The following is a 20872-nucleotide window of genomic DNA, read 5'->3' on the forward strand; positions in this document are numbered from 1 at the left end:
AGGTAGGGTGTCTAATCTAATATTATATACTTGAGATTTCACTGGAAAGAGTACACTTTTATTCAAATTAATTCTTAGACCAGAGATCTTTTGAAATTCTGTAAGTGCTGTTAAGACTGCAGGCACAGAATTTTGTGGGTCTGATATATACAGTACCATATCATCTGCATATAGAGAGATTTTCTGTTCCAGTCCTTCTCTGATAATCCTATTTATCTGATCAGCAATTCGACAGTGATCTGCCAGTGGTTCAATGGCAATTGCAAATAGCAGTGGTGACAAGGGGCATCCTTGTCTGGTACCACGTTCTAGTTTAAAGTAGTCTGAACAAATATTGTTAATACAAACTAAAGCTTCTCGATTGGTATACAGTAGTTTGATCCAAGCACAAATGTTCGGGCCAAACCCAAATTTCTCTAATGTAGTGAAAAGGTATTTCCATTCAATCATGTCAAATGCTTTTTCTGCATCCAATGATAATAATATTTCTGCGGTGTTTGACTTTGTTGGTGAGTAAATTACATTAAACAGGCGTCGAAGATTGGAGGATAAGTGTCGACCCTTGATAAATCCAATTTGATCTTGTGATATTACCAAAGGCAGCACTTTCTCCATCCTTCTAGCTATGATTTTTGAGTGTATCTTAATATCATTATTCAGAAGTGAAATTGGTCTGTATGATGCACATTGTAATAAGTCCTTATTTTGTTTAGGAAAGACAGTGATTAATGCTTGGCGAAAAGTTTGAGGTAGAATTTGATTGTCTCTAGCTTCTGTAAATGTTGCTAATAGGAGGGGAGCTAGCTGAATGAAGAATTTCTTATTAAATTCTGCAGGGTAGCCATCAGGGCCTGCTGCTTTCCCGCCTTGAAGTGACTTTATAGCATCTAGTTATTCTGATAGCGCCAGAGGTTTATCCAGTTCCTCCACACTAAAAGTATCTATTTGTGGTAACTGTAATGTATCCAGAAATACATTAGATTGTGTGTTGTCTTCTTTAAATTCAGTAGAATATAAGGATTTATAGTAGTCTCTAAATGTGTGCATTATATTTTTATGGTCAATGATTTCATCTCTGTTCGTATTGGTGATTACTGGGATTGCATTGTGAACTTCTTGCTTGTGGATTTGTTGAGCTAAAAGCTTATTAGCTTTCTCTAAGTGTTCATAGTAATGATGTCTGGATTTATAAATTAGTTGTTCAGTTTCTTTAGTTGTCAAGAGGTTGAGCTCTGAATGCAGAGCCTGCCTTTTCCTATGTAGAGCCTCCTTTGGTTGCCTGGCATGTTCTTCATCTATTCTAGTAATTTCGCTTTTTAGTTGTGATACTTTCTTGGTTTCTAATTTATTCCTGTGGGAAAGATATGAAATAATCTGTCCTCTTAAGAAGGCCTTTAGAGTTTCCCAGAGTATTCCTGCAGAAATCTCTGAGGATGTATTTGTCTCTAGGAAGAGACTGATTTGCTTGGATATAAATTCTGTACAGTTCTCGTCTGCAAATAGACGCGGGTTAAGACGCCATCTACGAGGTGAGTGCGTGGGGCATAGTGACTTTAGTTCCAAGATCAGAGGTGCATGGTCAGAAATAACAATAGCATTGTACTTGCAAGATTTAATCGTAGGCAAGAAATTGTTATCTATAAAGAAATAATCTATTCTTGAGTAGCAATGATGTACTGGTGAGTAGAAAGAATATATTCTTGAGTTTTGGTTTAGAAACCTCCAGGGGTCTGATAAGTTGTGGTCAGTTACAAACTGTGTAATTATCTTTGCAGTGTTAGATGTCATCTCCCCTGTGACAAGAGTCCTATCTAAGAGTGGATTTAAAACAAAATTAAAGTCCCCAGCCATTATAATTTTATGAGTGTTCACATTGGGAATGGATGCAAATACGTTTTGTATGAATTCCTTATCATCGACATTAGGTGCATAAACATTTATCAAAATCATTTTACAGTTAAATAAGTTGCCCATGACCATCACATATCTCCCTTCCGGATCAGATACTACATCTGATGCTACAAATGAGACTGTTCTGTGTATGAGAATTCCCACACCTGTAGTTTTCTTTGTAAAGCTAGAATGAAACATTTGGCCTGCTCACTCCTTTTGCAGACGGATCCTTGCTTAGTAAGTGGGTCTCCAGTAAAAATACTTTTTTTAGCATTTAAACCTATTAGGTGAGAGAATACTTTCTCTTTAATTCGTGATTCAGGCCTTTAACATTCCAGCTCACAAAGTTAACTGTCCCATCATGGAGATATTGAATCTGAGTTTTTGATGTCATTTTATAGTCTTAACTGGAAGTGAGACAGCTTTAACCTTAATTTCCTATTTCCCCAAGAGTTATTGCCATGCAGCCTATTGTTACGTTGGTAGTTATAATTATAAGGATTAAAAGGATAGAATAGATATAGCCTGCTCTCTTTCTCTCCCCCCTTGCCCCCCCCCCCCCCCATTTTACCTCCCCACGTGAGGCTGGACCCCACTTCACAAAGTCTCAGTCCTCTGACATACCTAGAGGCAGAGCACGTTCAAAGCAAAACAAGCCCCCACTCAGTGGCGTTTTAGGATTAAAAAGTAGAGATCTATTGCTAATATAGTCTAAATACTATATGCCTAAAATATAATCATTAACAAACTATGATTATATATAATCATTAACAAACTATAAGCATAAAATATATAATATAATCTTCAGCAACCTTAAAGTAATAAGATAATAAACCCAGGGGATGGTGTTAGAAAGTGGTCCAGGATAAGCATAGTAAGTCTTAATGCAATAATAACAATAAACCAAGGGTATGGCGTTAAACAGTCTCCTTTAGATAGATAGATAGATAGATAGATAGATAGATAGATAGATAGATAGATAGATAGATAGATAGATAGATAGATAGATAGATAGATAGATAGATAGATAGATAGATAGATAGATAGATAGATAGATACTTTATTAATCCCAATGGGAAATTCACATTCTTCAGCAGCAGCATACTGATACAATAAATAATATTAAATTAAAGAATGATAATAATGCAGGTGAAAAACAGAAAAATAGAAAAATAAAAGTAGAAAAGTACACATACATATACAGTCATACACAGAGCGGGTAGTAAGAAAAAAAAAAGTTAATTTCTTCCACACACACGTCTATAACTGTAATTAAAACATAAACAGAAAGTGTCCAAGTAATGAAAAGGATGTATAATTATAATACCTGTATCATTACAAGTGGAGCAGACAGCAGGTGATATCTCCTTGCCATGCCATGACAAGATGCAACTCACTATTGTGTTTCAGAATAGTGTCTGGATCAGCTTTCTTAATTCCTTTTCTGCTTCCTCCTTGCTGGAAAAGACGTAGTATTGGCCTTGCACATCCACTTTCAGTTTAGCAGGGTACAAGAGGCTGTATTTGATATCGACTTGCCGTAACCGCTGTTTAATGTTGTAGAAGGCTTTACGTTTAGCAGCTGATATGGGAGAGAAATCAGGGAAAATACGAATGTGGTTATTATCAAATATAATCTACGCTTGCGTCTGAGGAATGCCATCACATCTAGTTTACATAATAATCTCTCAAAGCGGATAATAAAAGACCTAGGTCTAAAGGTATTTGATCCGTGTATGTGATAAGCTGCTGCTATCTCTGTATCTGATTTAAAGTCCTCTCCAATTATTTTAGAGAATAGTTCAGCTGCGAATTTTACTGGGTTTGGACTTTCACAATTCTAATATTATTCCTTCTGCTTCTATCTTCCAGAGCAACAAGTCTGTCTCCGAGTTTTTTGCATTCGGAACTGGCAGCTGTTGCTTTTCCATCAGCAGTGGATGCTAGGTTTTTGGCTATTTCATTTCGAGTCGTGAATGCCTGCTTAACATCCTCCAGCTGATTGGCAAATGTGCTCAGTTTAGACGCATTTTCCTGAATGTGCTCCTCAATTTTATCCACCATACCATTAAAGACCGCTTCAATGCGGATATATACGTGTTTCTCCAAGTCTTTGTTATCCTGCCGCAGCTCTTGCAGCTCCCGCAGCTGCTTCTCACTTGCCTTCTCACTTTTCTGTATATCATTCTTTATCTCTTGCTTGAGCTCAGTGATCAGCTCAGCGATCATCACAGATCGTGGACAGATCATTTCTGCTTTCGAGGACTGTACGAGAAGTGGCAGGCTCTATTACAGCCGATGTTCCCGGCTCACGTGGAGTAGGTGAAAGCACGGACTGCAAGGCCTTTTCCAGTTTCAAATGATCTTCTCCAATTGGTGAGCTATCGTGACTTGTGTCACACGCACATTCGCTCCCCATTTCGCTCTCAGCTGGAGACGATGCTGCGGACCGTGGTCCCGAGGAGTCTGGGCTTTCATCTATCTGTTCCAGGTCAGTCTCTGAAAGGCTGTACCTTGAGCTTGAACTTGGACTTGTCAGTCTGGGCTTGGATGCAGCTTTAGTTTTCTTTTCCATTTCTTTCTGAGCCCCTTTCTTGCCGACCATGTTTATATATGCTGTAGTAGAACCCTCGGGTTGGATAAATAAAGGATATCTCAGAATAATAAGGAAATAATATAAAAAATAACACCGCTGCTAACGGAGCTCCGCTTTAGACATTCATCTCTCGCAACGGACGAGACCAAACTCGGGTGTTTGTTTTAATAATCCATAGTATTTTTTCCTGTGGTTAGATAATTTGGCCAGTCCAAATTAAATTAAAGTAAGGATACGCTTGTAACTATTTCATGTCAGTTTATTAAGCACAACATTTTTGTGGCAAAGTAAGACTGTAATAATCAATCTACATTCACATTTATGTATGGTAGTCATGGCTAAAGAAAAGACTGACAAAGATAAAGTGTTGGGGCACAACCTTGGTGACCCCATGTAACTGAAGATTTTTGAAAACCAAAAAAATCACAATTGCAAAGATGTCTTCACATACGCGAGTTCAGGATCAAACTAGAAACAACATGACCTGTTCCCAGGTTATGTAGTAATGTGGCAGGAAGGGGAGGGTCCAGGCAAATGGACAACAGAAGTGACATCAGCGATGGAGTGGCTGTCAGTTGTTCATTCTGCAAAGGGAGGAGAAGAGAAGGTATTAGAATGTACTGCTAACCTCTAGTTTGGCAGGTAATTACAGTTAACTAAAGCCCTTACGCTATGTCTCATGTACACATGACACCATCCATCTTTTATCACACAAGCTTAACCCAAACAAAGGTCTAGCAGTTTGGAAGATCAAGCACAAGATAGGAATCATCCCATGTAGGGGCACCAGTCCATTGCAGGGTCTACTCACACACATACACACTTTTAGTCACCTAGGGCCAGGTTATAGTCACTGATCAATGTCTTGGGCATATGGGAGAAACTTGAAAATCTGGAAAATTAGTTACTGTATGTGCAATGGCAGTTACAGTAAATAAACTGAAAATATCTGATAATATATTGTATGTTACCAAAAATGCAAGGCTAAAGATTCCTTTAAAGTTTGGAGAGTTTTGTTTATTCAGTTGTTTCCCTTTTATTTGAAAAATATTTAATTTTAATTCAAAAGTAATTTGATTCAGTGACTTGCCTTTAAAAGGAAAAACAAATGTTATTAACGTAAAAGTGCACATTCAATCTTGTACGCAGAGGTGGTAAAAATTAAATAACAGACATTGCTCTTCTTCATTTAGCTTGGGGGTAGTTCTTTCAAGAGGACACGGTGAATACATCTTTATTGGGAATATCTCCGTAGAAGAAGGTAAGACAAGTGGTTCTACACTCATATAAAGTAGGAGTACAACCACAAAATCCAGCATACCAAATTAGCCGACTCTCTGAATTAGGTGGGTAATAATCCACCTAGTAGAGCGCAACACACAAATAGACAGAGCAGAATAAGGAGATGGTGAATTGGATTATCTTAATAGGCGGTTACAAGACACTTAGCTATAAACCTAACCTCACCTTTACTTAACACAGCTATTGAATGTTACTGAGTGCACATATTGCTAGAATCAACATTGGAATTCCAGGAGTTATCTGCCGAGTTAGATGAGAATATATACCTGTAGTGCTAGAAAATACAAGTGGACCATCTTAAAGATGAAATGGTCATTACAAAATATGTTTATTACTGGAATCACATTTGTCAATTGTTTTGTGTGGGAAAGGAAAATTGAGGTTTAATATTTTTCTTTACTTTGTTCTAGGCTTGCATGACTTGATGCAACCAGATTTGTCATTAGCAAATGAATGGTAAGTTGACTTACTGAGAGGTAAATGACAATGGAAAATATGACCAAAGCAGGAATCATTTATATAGATACAATACAGATTACTATTATTATTATTATTATTTCAGTTTTATGGGCAAATAAATTTAATAAATATTTTGAAGGGTGCCATTCATCTGCTTTTTTTGAGATAATGATTACATTTTAATTACAGTTTGCAAAATGTATACAAATAGGCAGAAAACAATCAGTAAGTGAATGTATTCTGCTTGGATGATAAGTCGGACTTGGATCTACCGGGGTCCCAAGATTTATTTTTAATTTTATTTCCTTCTTCAGTCTTCCAATAGGCATTTGTCAAATTCAACTAAGTAAGCAAACAACATCCATTGAATAACTGATCATCTCTCCTCTGGACGAGGCACAGGTTGCTCAAAAATGGCTACCTTATTTTTAGGGAAGCTTTCATGTCTACTCTGTTTTCTTTTCATAAATTTCTATTTCAACCACATGTTTGTCAAGGTGTACAGCTTGTGACAGAGGTGGTGCCACATGGAGACTTTGTCACCAAACAAAGCACCACTAGCTTTAAAAAGAACACTGACATGGAAACACAGAGGCATATACTGAATAATAGTTTAGCCCAAAAACGGGCAATTTGAGTTAACAGTGACAAATCATAACATAACGCTCCTAGTCATATTTGTCCACTGTTATAGGCAATTTTTAAACATCTTGTAAAATAATAAATACACATTGGCTATAATTGCGCTGGTCTCCCATAATCATGTTTCAGTCAGGATTCCTCCCCTGACTGGGGTTCAAATGCCTGTTTTTTATTTTAACATTATTTAGTTTCTTTACGTCTATGCAACTTCTCTTTTGTACCTTGTGTTTTGTGCGCGGGTCTCCAAGGGTCTGAGCCACCTGCCCATTACTATTAAGGGTCTATCCTCAGGTCTATAAAAGCAGATGAAAACCTACAGTCCCTTGTAGTTCATTCTGAATGCGCTCGTGGTGGTGGTGAGTTTCTCTAGTGTTTACTGTTATTGTTCTTTTTGTGATGTATTGGATTTTTCATCTCTGTGCTCTGTTTTTTCTATTAGTGTTTGGATTTGTGTTTTGGGGCATTGTGTTCCTTGAATTACAACTCCATTTGCCTTTGGTATTCTTTGGGAGCTTTGATTATTCCAGAGCTTTTTTGTAAAAGAAATCTTTTATTTACAAAGGTTCTTCATTGCGCTTTTTTGTGGCTAGCTGGGGAATGACAGTTTCCTCCTCTAGTGGGCATTTTGAGCTATTTTGGGACTTGTTATGCTTCAGAACTCTCGAGTTCATAACACCTATTGCGTATAACAGCAAGTGTGTTCTGATCGTGTTCCCATTTCCAAGCTCCTTTTGAACAGGTGTTTATTTTCTCCAAAAAAGTTTTCACTTTTATTCTTGAATCTCCATGGGCTTATAGAATGTACTACAAATCTTAACACTTGTGGAATTCAGTGCTCCTGCACCTGTTTAATGGGTCGCTATCACTCCAATAATTAATCAGCTCCATTCCCAGGTCCACCTGTCTGTTATTGGGTTATCTCTGACAGAATCAAAGTGGAGCAGAAGTCAATTAATCTTCTTCTTTCAGCTGCTCCCGTTAGGGGTTGCCACAGTGGATCATCTTCTTCCATATCTTTCTGTCCTCTGCATCTTGTTCTTGTCTAACTACCATCCTGTAGACCTTCCCTTTCACTCTTGCTGATATCCGTCTGTCACAAATTACTCCTGTCATTCTTCTCCACCAATTCCACCCTGCCTGCACTCTCTTTTTCATCTCTCTTCCACAATCCCCATTACTCTGTACTGTTGATCCCAAGTATTTAAACTCATCCACTTTCGCCAACTCTACTCCTGCATCCTCACCATTCCACTAACCCCGCTCTCATTTACACACATGTATTCTGTCTTGTTCCTACTACCCTTCATTCCTCTCCTCTTGTAACATTATAGAAGGAAGCACTTTCGTTATTAGTTTTGCTAATGCCTTTTCCAGGATCTTGTTATTGTTACTCAGCAGAGAGACTGGTCTGATTGATGTCAGCTTGGTAGAAAGGGTTATACTTCTGGTTTCGCTTAATTTTAGTAGAGGAATTGATCACTTTTGATTAAGTTTCAGCATTTCAGTGCTGGATGTGTTTTCTTCCTGGGAAAAGAAAGTAAATAGTATCACTTGTTGCAGGATTTACTGTGTGACTGACATTGATCCTGATCATCGAAAGCTCTCACAACTGGAAGCTGTATCACGATACCTTACAGGACAGGAGCCTGACCTGGAATGTGAGTATATATATTTGTACCTAAAGTAATAACATGTAGAGCAAATTTACATAGCATTATGTTGACAGCTAATCTATTAACTTAGATTAAAATAAATCAAATTAATTCTAGATGCATGCAAGTATTTGTGTTAATAGTTTTGCATTTAATAACCTGACAGCAAGGTAAAATAGTAAATTAAATGAGGCCTGTGGAATAAAACACCACTCATGACGTTATTAAAGTTATTATAATGCTGTTGAATGAATACAAGACTTAAGATACAGTCTCTGATCTTAGTTGTGAAAGGCAAGGAAAGTCAACACATCAATAGTTTAAACCTAGCATAAAATTTAAACCTATTTCATGAAGCATTAAAGAAAAAAATCAAAGTGCAGAGCCCTCCATAATGTTTGGGACAAAGACAGTTTTCATTGATTTACCCCTTCTGGTCCACAAGTTAAAATTACAAATTAAACAATTTCAGATTAGACTAAAATGCACTTTACAGGCTTTAATTTAAGGGTTATTGCATACATTTCGTTCACAGCATGTAGAAATGACAACACTTTTTCTACATGGTCCCTCCATTTCAGGGCGCCATATTATTTGGGACATTTCAAGTACATTAAGGAAGTCTTATTTAGGATTTTGTCACGTATCCCTTGCATGCAATGACTGCTTGAAGTCTGTGATTCGTAGACATCATCAGGTACCAAGGATCTTCTCTGGTGAGTCTCTGCCAAGCCTCTAATGCAGCCATCTTCACTTTCTGCTTGTTTCAGGGGCTTGTCCCCTTATGTTTTCTCTTCAGCATATGGAAGGCATGCTCAGTTGGATTTAAATCGGGTGACTGTCTTAGTTGTTTTACATTGTTTTACTTTGAAAATCTTAGCGGTATGTTTGGATCATTATCTTGTTGTAGAATGACATGCCGTCCAATGAGTTTCGAGACATTTACTGGAACTTGAGCAGATCAAATAATTCTATACACCTCATAATTCACTGTGCCACTGCTGCCAGCAGCTACATCATCAGTGAAGAGAAGTGTGCCACTACCTATGGACACCATATTTGTGTGGCACTTTGCATCATTCTATTGCTGGTTCATCTTTGTATCATCTGTCCACAAGACCTTTTTCCTGAATTCTGCAGGCTCTTTTAAGTACGTTTTCCGCAAACTGTAATCTGGCCATCCTTTTTTTGTGGCTAACTAGTGGTTTGCATCGTACAGTGTGGCCTCTGTATTTCTGTTCATGAAGTCTTCTATGGATAGTCGTCTCTGACACACACACATCCGCCTCCTGAAGACTGTTTCTGATCTGTCGGACAGGCATTGGGGGCTTTTTTTTTTAACCATAATGAGGATTCTTCAGTCAGCAACAGAACAGGGGCCTCATGTATAACGCCGTGCGTAGAACTCACACTATAACATGGCGTAAGTACAAAAGCGGGATTGTGCGTACGCACAGAAAAATCCAGATGCAGGAATCTGTGCGCACGCATACTTTCACGTTCTTCCACTACATAAATCCCGATTTGCGTGAAAAGTAACGCACGTGCACGCGCCTTCTGTCCCGCCCCAACTCCTCCCAGAATTACGCCTCTTTGAATATGCAAATCAATATAAATAGCCTTCTGCGAAAAGACAATGTGAAAAGCACAGGGGAAAATATAAGAATTTCAGCGAATACCAAGTGGAGGCAAAGGAAAAACAGTACTATTTGTTGGTTTAAACAGTGGTATAATCAACAAAAGAAAGTTGATCGAGTGACAGAGTGTCGGAAAAACTCGAAAGATCAAATTCACAAAGTCGCACAGTACCCGAAATAAAAAAGAAATCACATATCAAAGTCGCTGTGAAAAGGCGAGTTGTAGCCCACCGTCTGAGTGTCATATGAAAGCGTATTAGGGTACAAACAAAAAACATAGGCACACAGTGGGAAAAAAGCACGAAATGTCAACTTTAATCTCGAAATTTCTTAAAATCGTTTATTTTACTACCGTAGTTTCTCAAGTAGCATGTTAAATGCTTTTTTCTGTGTTTGATCTTCTATGTGCTCTATGTGTGTGAATCACTACGTGCTTCCGTTCTTTCTCTTTCTCCGACAGGACACAGAATGCATTACATTCGAGATATTACAGCTCTCTGAATAATTAAAATACTGAGATGTATACGTGATATCATTTTCATGATGATAGGAATGAAAGCATGTTATTAAACATGGGAACACGGTGGCGCAGTGATTGTTCATATCTCACGCAAGAGGCTTGTTGAACCATGTGTGACCTTCGATGAAATAATTTATTACAGAAGTACTGTCTCTTTCAAACGTACTAACCTCCAATTCCTGTCCATACTTTTCTTTCTCCAATCGCCACACAATCAGCTCTGTAATAGACGTGAAGCCATTTGTAAGCTTAGAACGCCGATTCTTCAAAACTTTTAAGGAACATTGAAATATCTTCGTAGTACATGTTTAATTATTCCATTCGTCTATCCTTCCAGTGTCGCGTCAGCACCAGCAAGAATACAGCGCAAGGCAGGAGCTATCCGTGAACTAGCTATACGCTGCGGCACCGTGTCCTCACATGTTTAATTATTATGCAATACAGATTATTTAAATGAAGTTAAAGTTTTATCTGTATACTATAAGCAACATATTTTGCTGCATTTCATCTTAAAAATGATATTGTCATCATACGCGCTTTATAAAGTAGCGCAGGTTGTGCAATATTATAACTGTAGTGCAAGTTTACAGTGAGGTGATTGAGTGCGTTTATAGTTCTTGGGATGAAAACTGTTTCTGAAACGCGAGGTCCATACAGGAAAGGGTTTGACGCTTTTTGCCGTGGTTGAGGTAGTGTGTACTTGAAACTGTATACCGATAATTCTCTTTCCGATCATCTGCTGCTGTGATTCACACTCAGATACAGTGATATAAATACCCCGAGTGGTGCAGTGAGAGTAATATGGAAAAAAATGATCCGCAGTGGCAACCCTTAACGGGAACAGCAAAAAGAAGAACAAGATGCAGTGAGCGTAACAACGCTAAAGCAGTTCTGGTATTTGGAATACTATGGCTATTCCCTGGCCCATTATATTGCAGCAGGTTAATTACAATCAGATGTATTACACTAATAAACAATATGCAGTTAATTTCAGTGTATTTATAAAGCCGCGTCAGGAATGTGGAGCTAAGAAAGAAAGGATGAGCACACAGGAACAGTAGTTTGACCATTCTGTGGACCATTATATTGTTACAGGTTAATTACAATCAGATGCATTAAATTTATGAACGATATGCGGTTAATTTCAGTGTATTTGATAAAGCCGCCGCCGTGGATGTGGATCTAAGAAAGGGTAACCACACAGGAACAGTAGCACTGCTTTGACACTGGGTGCCGCCAGTCTGCAAAACCGGGCGGATAAATTGCGTACGCCAAGGAATGAGTTACCGTGGAAATGTGCGTGGCTTTACGCCAAGTTTAGGTTTTATACATCGCGATTTGAGCGTGGAAAGGTTCGTACGCAACATTTCTGTGCGTACGCACCGTTTATACATGAGGCCCCAGGTCTTCCTTCGCCTACTTGTTTCTTTGCAATTACTGTGCTCACCAATGCATTCTTGCTGCATTAATGATATTCCAGACAGTTGATTTAGGTAATCTCAAGGTTTTACCAATGTCTCTAATGGTTTCATTCTTGTTTTACAGCCCCAAAATGGCTTCTTTGAGTTTCATTTTGCATAGCTCTTGTCCTCATGTTGAACAATGGCAACTATCGACTCCAAAGAGTAGAGGTAGCCAAGGTATCTTATGAATCAATGAAACAAACCTGAGGAAACAGAAAAATCTGTTATGACAAACCTTATGGTGCCCTGAAATAGGGGACCACGTACAAAAAGTATTGTAATTTCTACATGGTGTGGCCAAAATGTAATGTAATGAAAGTCTGCACTGTGCTCTTTAGTCATGTGTGAATTTTTTGATTTGTAAATTTAAATTGTGGTGGAGAGGGGTAAATCAAGGAAAAATGTGTCTTTGTCCCAACATTCTGGAGGGCACTGTTTCTGGCTGTAATTGTAGTGTACCACAGGGTGACCACCAATGGCTACCTCCAACTTGATTTGTTAAAAAAAAGTGTAGAAGGCAGTAGGCATTTACGTTCTGAGTCTGTTCCAACAGTCATTTATGTATAAAAGAGAACAGTGTTAATTAAAAACATAAACAATTTTTTAAAAGTATTTAGTTTGCCCTGTTAATATATTAATATTTAAATATTTAATACTGACATTTAACATATTTAAACCTTTATACTTTGCTATGAGATGTTGACCTTGCCTAATACTTTGTGTCTCAACTAAACTTTGCATGCCCAAACTCATTTCTGGTTTTATCTTGCTTTCAGTCTCTAAGTTTTTGCAATATAAGATATTCCACCTTGCACTTCTGAGTAATGCTTTTGTGCCCCTTTCTGTGCATTAATAAAGCAGTTCTTCCAGTTTCTGCAGATAGCAACAAGATAACTAGGTCTTTCAAATAAATGATGGTGCACAGTGATTTAAAATCTGCCATCTAAAAGCTCCAACAAATGGCTAAAGGAAATAATAAGCACTAGATATCTAAATTCCATTTGGAGATTAAATTAAATGCAGATTTGGCAAATTTAAAATGCAAGAGAGAAAAAGTAGGGTTTCAGGCATGCATTTTATATTAATGACAGAACCTTAGTGAGAGAGTTACAGAGAGTGGGAGAGCTGCATGATGGAAGACTGGAAAAGGTAGCCTGGGCATCGGAATTTAAAGCTTTTAAAGTCAATAAAATATTTTGAAGAGAAGATCAACTAGAATGTAGTCCATCCATTTGATGGGTGATGTATTTATAAAGTTAGGCATTTTGACTACAGCATATTACATCCAACCATGCACACTGTGACGCATGTGCACAAGAGGGTCACCTTCCAGGTTCACCTAAACTAAGAAGTACCAACCCGGTACAAAAGGGGGTGCTGTCACTAATGGTTTAGTCTCCTTTTTTCCCTCATAGCCTTGAGGGCAACGAAGCCAAGGAATCCCTGCCTCTTCAGGTCACTCCCGGAAGGTGGCATCTCATTTTGGTGCTGCCCTTGCAAATGTGCAGAGCTTGCTGTCAAGCGATTCCCAAGGTGAAATTGTACCTCACAAACTCTGCACTCAAGTACATCCTTTTCATTGGTTTTCTTGATTTTTTTTTTGTTCAAATTAAACAGGGGGTTTGCGCCAAGCATTTGGCTTTTTCCCCGTCTCTTCATTTGCCCTGCTACAACCCATCTGTAAACCATTTATCCAATTCAGCATTGCAGGGAACCAGTTCTGAGTCTAAAATAATCAGGCATTTAGCTGGATTCAACCCTTGACAGGATGCCAGTTCATTGAAGGGCAGCAACCTTTTTGAAAAGTGCTATAAAGTGTTTTCAAGCAAGAATACCATTGAGAATTGTATTAATCCATTTTGTAAGGTAACAAACAAATGGCAGGTTTAATCCTGGAATGTGAATGGAGAGGGAGGATTGTTATGCAGTGTTTTGTATTAGACAGAAAAATGTTTTGTTTGTAGCTGATGTGGTACTCAAAGATCAGTGTGTTACCATATGCAAGTTGTAGTTTCATGATTTGAGCTGGTAGTCCCACAAAAATCAGTTCACTTTCTGTAATTGTCATCTTTACCGTTATCCAACACCCATGAACTGATGTCAAAGCGACAGGCAGTGTAGGCTGAGGATTTGCTGCATATTAGTGTGGAATAAGGTAGTTGTCACTGCAAACAAAGACTTCTCCAGCAAATATTAAAAACATTTCAGGTAGTGTGTTCAATAGTTTTTTCCTGTGTCATTCCATTTTATTGCACATTCCCTTTTATGGATTTCAGTGTTGCGATTTCTTTGGCTGTGTCTTTTTATTCAGTAAATATCAACATCTAGTTTAATGTCACGTGCATAGCTGCATTGGAAATATGCTTAATAAGAAAAATGTTAATGCTTTGAATACTAATTTTCACCCCTGTGAGAATTTTAGTGGCAGCTGTAGAAATGGACCAAAAACCTAACTTAAAGGAACTCCATATAGTCAAAAAAAATGATTGATAGAACTTCTTAATTTAATAATGTGTAAAAATTCAATGTGAATCAATTGAGTGATTCAAACATAAATCATTGTTCTTAATCAAATGCTAATGACATTAGTTCACTTGATTGTAGTGTACCAATTTAATGTGAATTATTTGAGTTACCCAAAAATGTTTTAGTTGATTAATCTTGAAATAAATGGTTTTGTTACACTGAATAAAGGCATGTTAGCTGAACACAATTCAAATGAGCTGACTGTATAATTGAACATGACAAGGAACAAATTCAATTATGTTAACCTATAACACAAATTTTCATTTTTAACTTTTACATATAGGGATTAACCATTCACATAATTTAGCATAATGTAACCCAGCAACCAGTTACATTAGATCAAAGTTTCTTGAACTATGGGCTGGTGCTTGTGGGTCACGAGTCACTGTTGTATATAATGTGTATGGGCTGCACATGGTTTGTGACGTTGGTTGTTGTGGGTCACCGTGGGTAGTTTAGGAAATCAGCATTGCTCTGATATTCTACCTCAAAACGACCCACCCTCCCGACTCTGACAAATGGGTGTGATTCTCCAAGGGGGAGCCCCCCCACCTCTCGCTGTAACACAGTGTTTCTCAACCTTTAAGTATTTGCGACCCAAGTTTTCATAACAGTTTTAATCGCGCCCCGCTAATGTTTTTTGGAAAGGAGCCCACTAATATCAATTTGTTCTTTTTTAATTAATGATATATCATAGATGCATATTTTATTATACCTACTTCACTTTTATCGACATTTATCTAACTCTATATTTATTTTTCTAGTATCAGAATGTAGTTTAAGTTAATTTGTTTTGGTTTCAATAGATGTATTTTTCATAGTTTCGATTCTTGTTTTCTTTTTTTCACATCTTCGAGCCCCACAGTTTGAGAACCGCTGCTGTAACGATCAACCATGAAACTCTCAACAGTTGTGAAGAACTGGGTCTCGAAGACACTAAGAAAGCCAAGATTAAGTTGTGATAAAAAAGTTTAAGAAACTCAAATTTTTAGATAACATAAGTCCCACTTGTCACTTTGAGAAAAAAAAAACATGCTGTCGTAATGTAGGTAGGGTGTGTGACACAACTGCCAGATTGACAAATACATACTAGCCATTTTCAAAACCAAAAAAGGTATTTGGTACTTAAGAAGGTCCTGTTATTTACATTATTTCCCTGGCTCTTAAAATTGTTTGAAACATTTCTCAGAAAGGAGTATTTCCTAATTTTGTAAATTAGCTACATTTATGCTAAAGCACACTTTTTTGGCAAGAAAAAAACTGCAAATATTGCAGGTAATGTTGCCAAAAAAGCACTTTGCCCAGGCCTCTTTTTCCACATTGCAATAATAATAATTTGGTGGGGACAAATAACAATAATTTGGTGGGGACAACTCCAAACTTCTTTAATATCCAGATTTGCATATTTGATTGGTGATCCAGTTCGAATCAGATATATCTGTGCTTTGTTTGTCTGTGTAGATGTGGGCTTGTGTGTGTGATGTTGATGGTTGACCACATCAAGCTTTGTCAGTTACACGTGTTCTTCTTTAAACCTCTCTACCCATTCCTAAACTTTTCATTGAGTCCTGCTATTTTCAATTCCGTACTGAGCCAACATTCTTTGAATTTCAGCAGGTTTCATTCACTCTACCCAAAAAATCTCACTACAGTGTATTGTTCAACAATTGTACAATCCCACAGCAGAACATCTGTGTTCATTTGATCTTGGCTTCATCTAGAGTAATGGCAGTGCTTTGCTGTGCTTGTTTGAACTACACATAAGCCATTGCGAACGTCTTCTGCCTCAGCTTCTATTTCTTGTGGTTACTGCTTTGTGGTTACTTTTTGATTTATCCTCATATATCAACATAAAAGATGGGATGCAAGACAGACAAACATATAACCTGGAAGAAACTTTGTTTTACAAGATTTCTAGGTTTTATTAGTTGTAACATTTAAATTTAAAAATTTAGCCTCATGTTACACTCTATGCGTCCTTATTGTAATGCACAGTCTTGGGTGAGATATGTTGTTAACAGCTTATAATAGCTGGAGGTTTATAGTAACAAAATGTACTACAGTACAGTATCAAACATGAGTAAGCAGGTCTTTAGATGGCTCTTTACTTGCTACTTTGACTTCTAATTTATCTTGGCACAGATAAACAGTTTTACAACACCAGGCATTTAAGGATGATGTCCGATGCTGTGGAGTTGTGTGTTGTTACGCCAGGTTCAAGTGGAAGACTCTTCTCATGTTTGAGTGCTGTGGTTGTGTGAGATATACCAACAAATCCCAAGAAATGTTGGGACACCCACTGGGTCACCCCATTTAATTGTAACTTTAGAACAGATACAGCGCACAATGGCATATATAATAAGTGTAATTCAAAAATTACTGGTTGTTAAGACTATCAGGTCTAGTTCAGAGCTCTTTATCTCCTGAGCGTTGGTGCAAAAAGTGGCGCCACCTTTTCTGAGTGCCTCAGATTTGTAGTCGTTTGTCAGGAAGGGATGGAGTCAGTTGCCCTCCCTCGTTGTATTCCCCTGGCTGTGGGAACAGAAAGAGACTATACCGTTGTAGCGGTCCAGTGCCGTTAAGATTCACACCATCGATTATATGGTGTTTTATTTAATATTTTGGTGGAAATTCTAGGGACGCACCCAGCCCTGGCCCGACCCACACACTCTCACAAGCAGAGACACAAAACCAATGAATGAATAAATAATATATTAAATGAAAACCCAATACACAACAACAACAACAACAATCAGACAAACCTCCCCTTTTCCCCTACGTTGATACAATTGTAACATAACAATGAACCACAACAATAAACACTCACGACAATTTCCTAATACAGTCCAATACAGCAAAAGCAGGTGAAATGGTATGGGGTGAAGATGAAAATCCTGAGAACAGCTTCATTAGAAAATGAGTGAAATAGTCCTACCAGTAGTTCTGAGTGGTGAGGAGTGAGAGTTGCAGGAGCGCTCCTTTTTAAGATGTACGACGATTAATCCACTACTATACACACGACAGGCAGACACAAGACAGTTCATTCACAAAAACACTGATCTCCTGTTGTTCCACCAGGCCCCCCCTTTTTAACTTTCCCGCTGGCCTCTTTTGTCCCCAGCAGCCCCTGCTTCCGTTTCAGTCATCCTATGTGGGTAATCCCCCTTGGACTGCTGGGAAATTAAGTTCTTCCCACGGTAGCACTGCTACACTGTTATCAACAGCACCCACTCTCATCCCAGGGTGGGATTGCTTACCTAAAATGTGTCAGGAGGGTGATCCACAGAAACACATGCGTGACAGTGCATTATTGGTCTGTGGGGTGTTGTTGTCTTCCTCACCTCATTGTTAGGCTCTTTGCTGTGCCCTCTGCAACTTCACTCTTTCTGGCACAAGAGTTTTTGGGTTGATTTCCCTTCTTGAAGTAATAATACTGCATCTCAGTCTTCTCAGACTCGACTCAGTCACTGCCACAGAGCTTGGCATGTAAGAATGGATCACAGAGCTAGTCAACAGTGTCCAGCTCCAAGGCTCTACAGAGAATGTAGCTTCCAGTTTCAAATAAAGTTTGTGAGCTTTTGCTCCAAATAGAGTGGGAAGACTTCTACTCAAAAAACACGGATGCACCCATTTAAAGGAAGGTGTAGTCTTTGTTGATTATGCCGAGGTTCCTTTCTGTTACAGATCAAGTGCCTTGTTATAGGTGTGTTATTTTGGTCTTCAGAGACAGCCAGAGTTCTGCTTGAGGAAAGAAGCTTAAATGAATGTTCATGTGACTACCATTTGTGTGAAGGAGTCTATGCAGACAAGTCAGCTCAATACTGATTTACACCTTTTTTATCAGATAAAGTACAGTGCTGACCAAAATGCTGGCAGAGCCATTGTGAAGCCCAGGGCGCATACAACCGCCGTATACCCGACACAGACAGGCAGGACACAGGTTTTGCCACACAGCACACACACTTATTTACAGTATAGGCAGTCCAGCACACCAGCACAACACAGTTCCTTCTTGCCGCCAGTCCTTCTGCCTCCACTGCTCCTCAGGCTTTGTCCTCTTCCTTCTGACTCTGGCCACTGAGTGGTGGTGAATGGCTCTTTTTATAGGGTCCTCCAGGTGCCCAACAAGGTTCTTTTGGCCACACTTCTGGATGTGGCTGAAGTGTGGCCAAATAGGGCCCTGAAAATGTCCATGCGCCCCCTGGCAGTGGCACTGCTGGAAACCAAGGGGGATCCCCTATGTCAGTCCGGGGGAGAAACTGTCCTGGAAATACTCTCTCCCCCATTCCTTCCATGCTCAGGGCATCCCAGCTAGGCAAGGGCTCTGGCCATCCACCACACCATTCACTTTAGTGGTCAGTCTGCTATGCAAATGGCTTTCTGTATCCCTGTGAAATCTGCCATTTTAACAGATGTGTAATTAAGAGCCTAGCAAAACGAGCAATGCATACTTTATCCTACAGTTTATAGGCTCACTATTGTTGCATGTACAGAGTACAGTTAAATTCTTATTTGCTTTTGGTAATCAAAATGCAAAATGATAACACTGTCCTGTGCCACCACTACATGTAGCGACATAAACAAAGAAAGAAAGAACAAACCACACAATCCAGACACAACAAATTAAGTTCAGTTTATCCTGGACATTTTATGTGTGCAGATTCACCACATATCCACAGTGGTCTCACCAGTCCACAGAATCCCCAACCAAAGTCCCAAACATGTGGTGATTGGTAATGCTAAATTGTCCCAGGGTAAGCAAGTGTCAATGTGGTTAGTGAACCGAAAGTGGTGAGTACAGCACCTCTAACTGAAGGGGGTTCATAATGTGGATAGGATGATGGTTGGCAACATTTACCCGACATGAATTAAACTGCAAAACTATTTATATATTAACACACATTTTAATACTATTAATTGTTTAGCAATGATTTCATAAATTAATTTTATGTGATGGTAACTTGTTTGCAGTTGCATGGTTATGTGTCAAATGTCTCATTAATTACTTTAAATGCCTAAGCTACTTTTATCCTGATAAAGTCATGGAATCAAAGATCTGCTCCTCCCCCTTAAAATAAATTAGCAAATTTAACTCATTAATAAATAAGTTCTCTGGTTAATTAAAACAATCTAGATTAGAACAGGCCATTCAGCCCAACAAATTTTGCCAGTCATATCCACTTAATTCTTCCGAAATAACATCAAGTTGAGTTTTGAAAGTCCCTAAAGTCTTACTGTCTACCACACTATTTGGTAACTTATTCCAAGTGTCTTTCATTCTCTATGTAAAGAAAAACTTCCTAATGTTTGTGTGAAACTTACCCTTAACAAGTTTCCAACTGTGTCCCCGTGTTCTTGATGAACTCATTTTAAAATAACAGTCTCGATCCACTGTACTAATTCTCTTTATAATTTTAAACACTTCAGTCGTGTCACCTCTTACTCTTCTTTTGCTTAAACTGTAAAGGCTCAGCTCTTTTAATCTTTCCTCATAATTCAACCCCTGTAGCCCTGGAGTCAGCCTAGTCACTCTTCTCTGGACTTTTCTAGCGCTGCTTTCTCCTTTCTCTAGCTTGGATGACCAAAACTGCGCACAATACTCCAGATGAGGCTTCCCCAGTGAGTTAAAAAGCTTGACCACATCCTCTTAGGACTTGTACTCCACACATCGTGTTATATAACCTGTCATTCTGTTTGCCTTCTTAATGGCTTCTGAACACTGTCGGGAAGTCGATAGCTTAGATTCCACCATGACTCCTAAATCCTTTTCATAAGATGTACGTTTGATATTCAGACCTCCCATTGTGTATTCAAACCTAACATTTTTACTTCTTACATGTACTACTTCACATTTACTTACATTATATTTCATCTGCCACAAATCTGCCCAAGCCTTTATGTCATCCAAATCCCTCTGTAATGGTCAATGGATTCTCGATTATCTGCAGACCAAACCAGCTTGTTACTTACATTCCTATCCAAATCATTTATATATATTAAAAATAGTAGCGGCCCTAGCACTGACCCCTGTGGAACACCACTGTTAATGTCAGCCAATTCACACCATAGCCCTTTCCTTCCTGTGTCAGAGCCAATTTTGCACCCATCTACACACAACACCCTGAACTCTCACTTCTTTTAGTTGAATGCTGAGGACTCCAACATCCAGGTTTGGTTTGGGT

At 38.6% G+C, this 20872-nt stretch overlaps 1 protein-coding gene across 1 annotated transcript in view; it reads left to right on the top strand.

The window, feature by feature from the left end:
- The window catches only part of cacna2d4a (calcium channel, voltage-dependent, alpha 2/delta subunit 4a), a 791862-nt gene that overhangs the window by 296063 nt on the left and 474927 nt on the right, over positions 1-20872 (top strand). The window contains exons 21-23 of the mRNA XM_051921543.1: positions 5683-5750; positions 6202-6247; positions 8453-8550. Coding sequence (XP_051777503.1) covers positions 5683-5750; positions 6202-6247; positions 8453-8550 — 212 coding nt within the window. The remainder of the gene's footprint in view (positions 1-5682; positions 5751-6201; positions 6248-8452; positions 8551-20872) is intronic.

The sequence above is a fragment of the Erpetoichthys calabaricus genome, chromosome 18, assembly GCF_900747795.2.
Source record: "Erpetoichthys calabaricus chromosome 18, fErpCal1.3, whole genome shotgun sequence".
NCBI classification, from domain to species: Eukaryota; Metazoa; Chordata; class Cladistia; order Polypteriformes; family Polypteridae; genus Erpetoichthys; species Erpetoichthys calabaricus.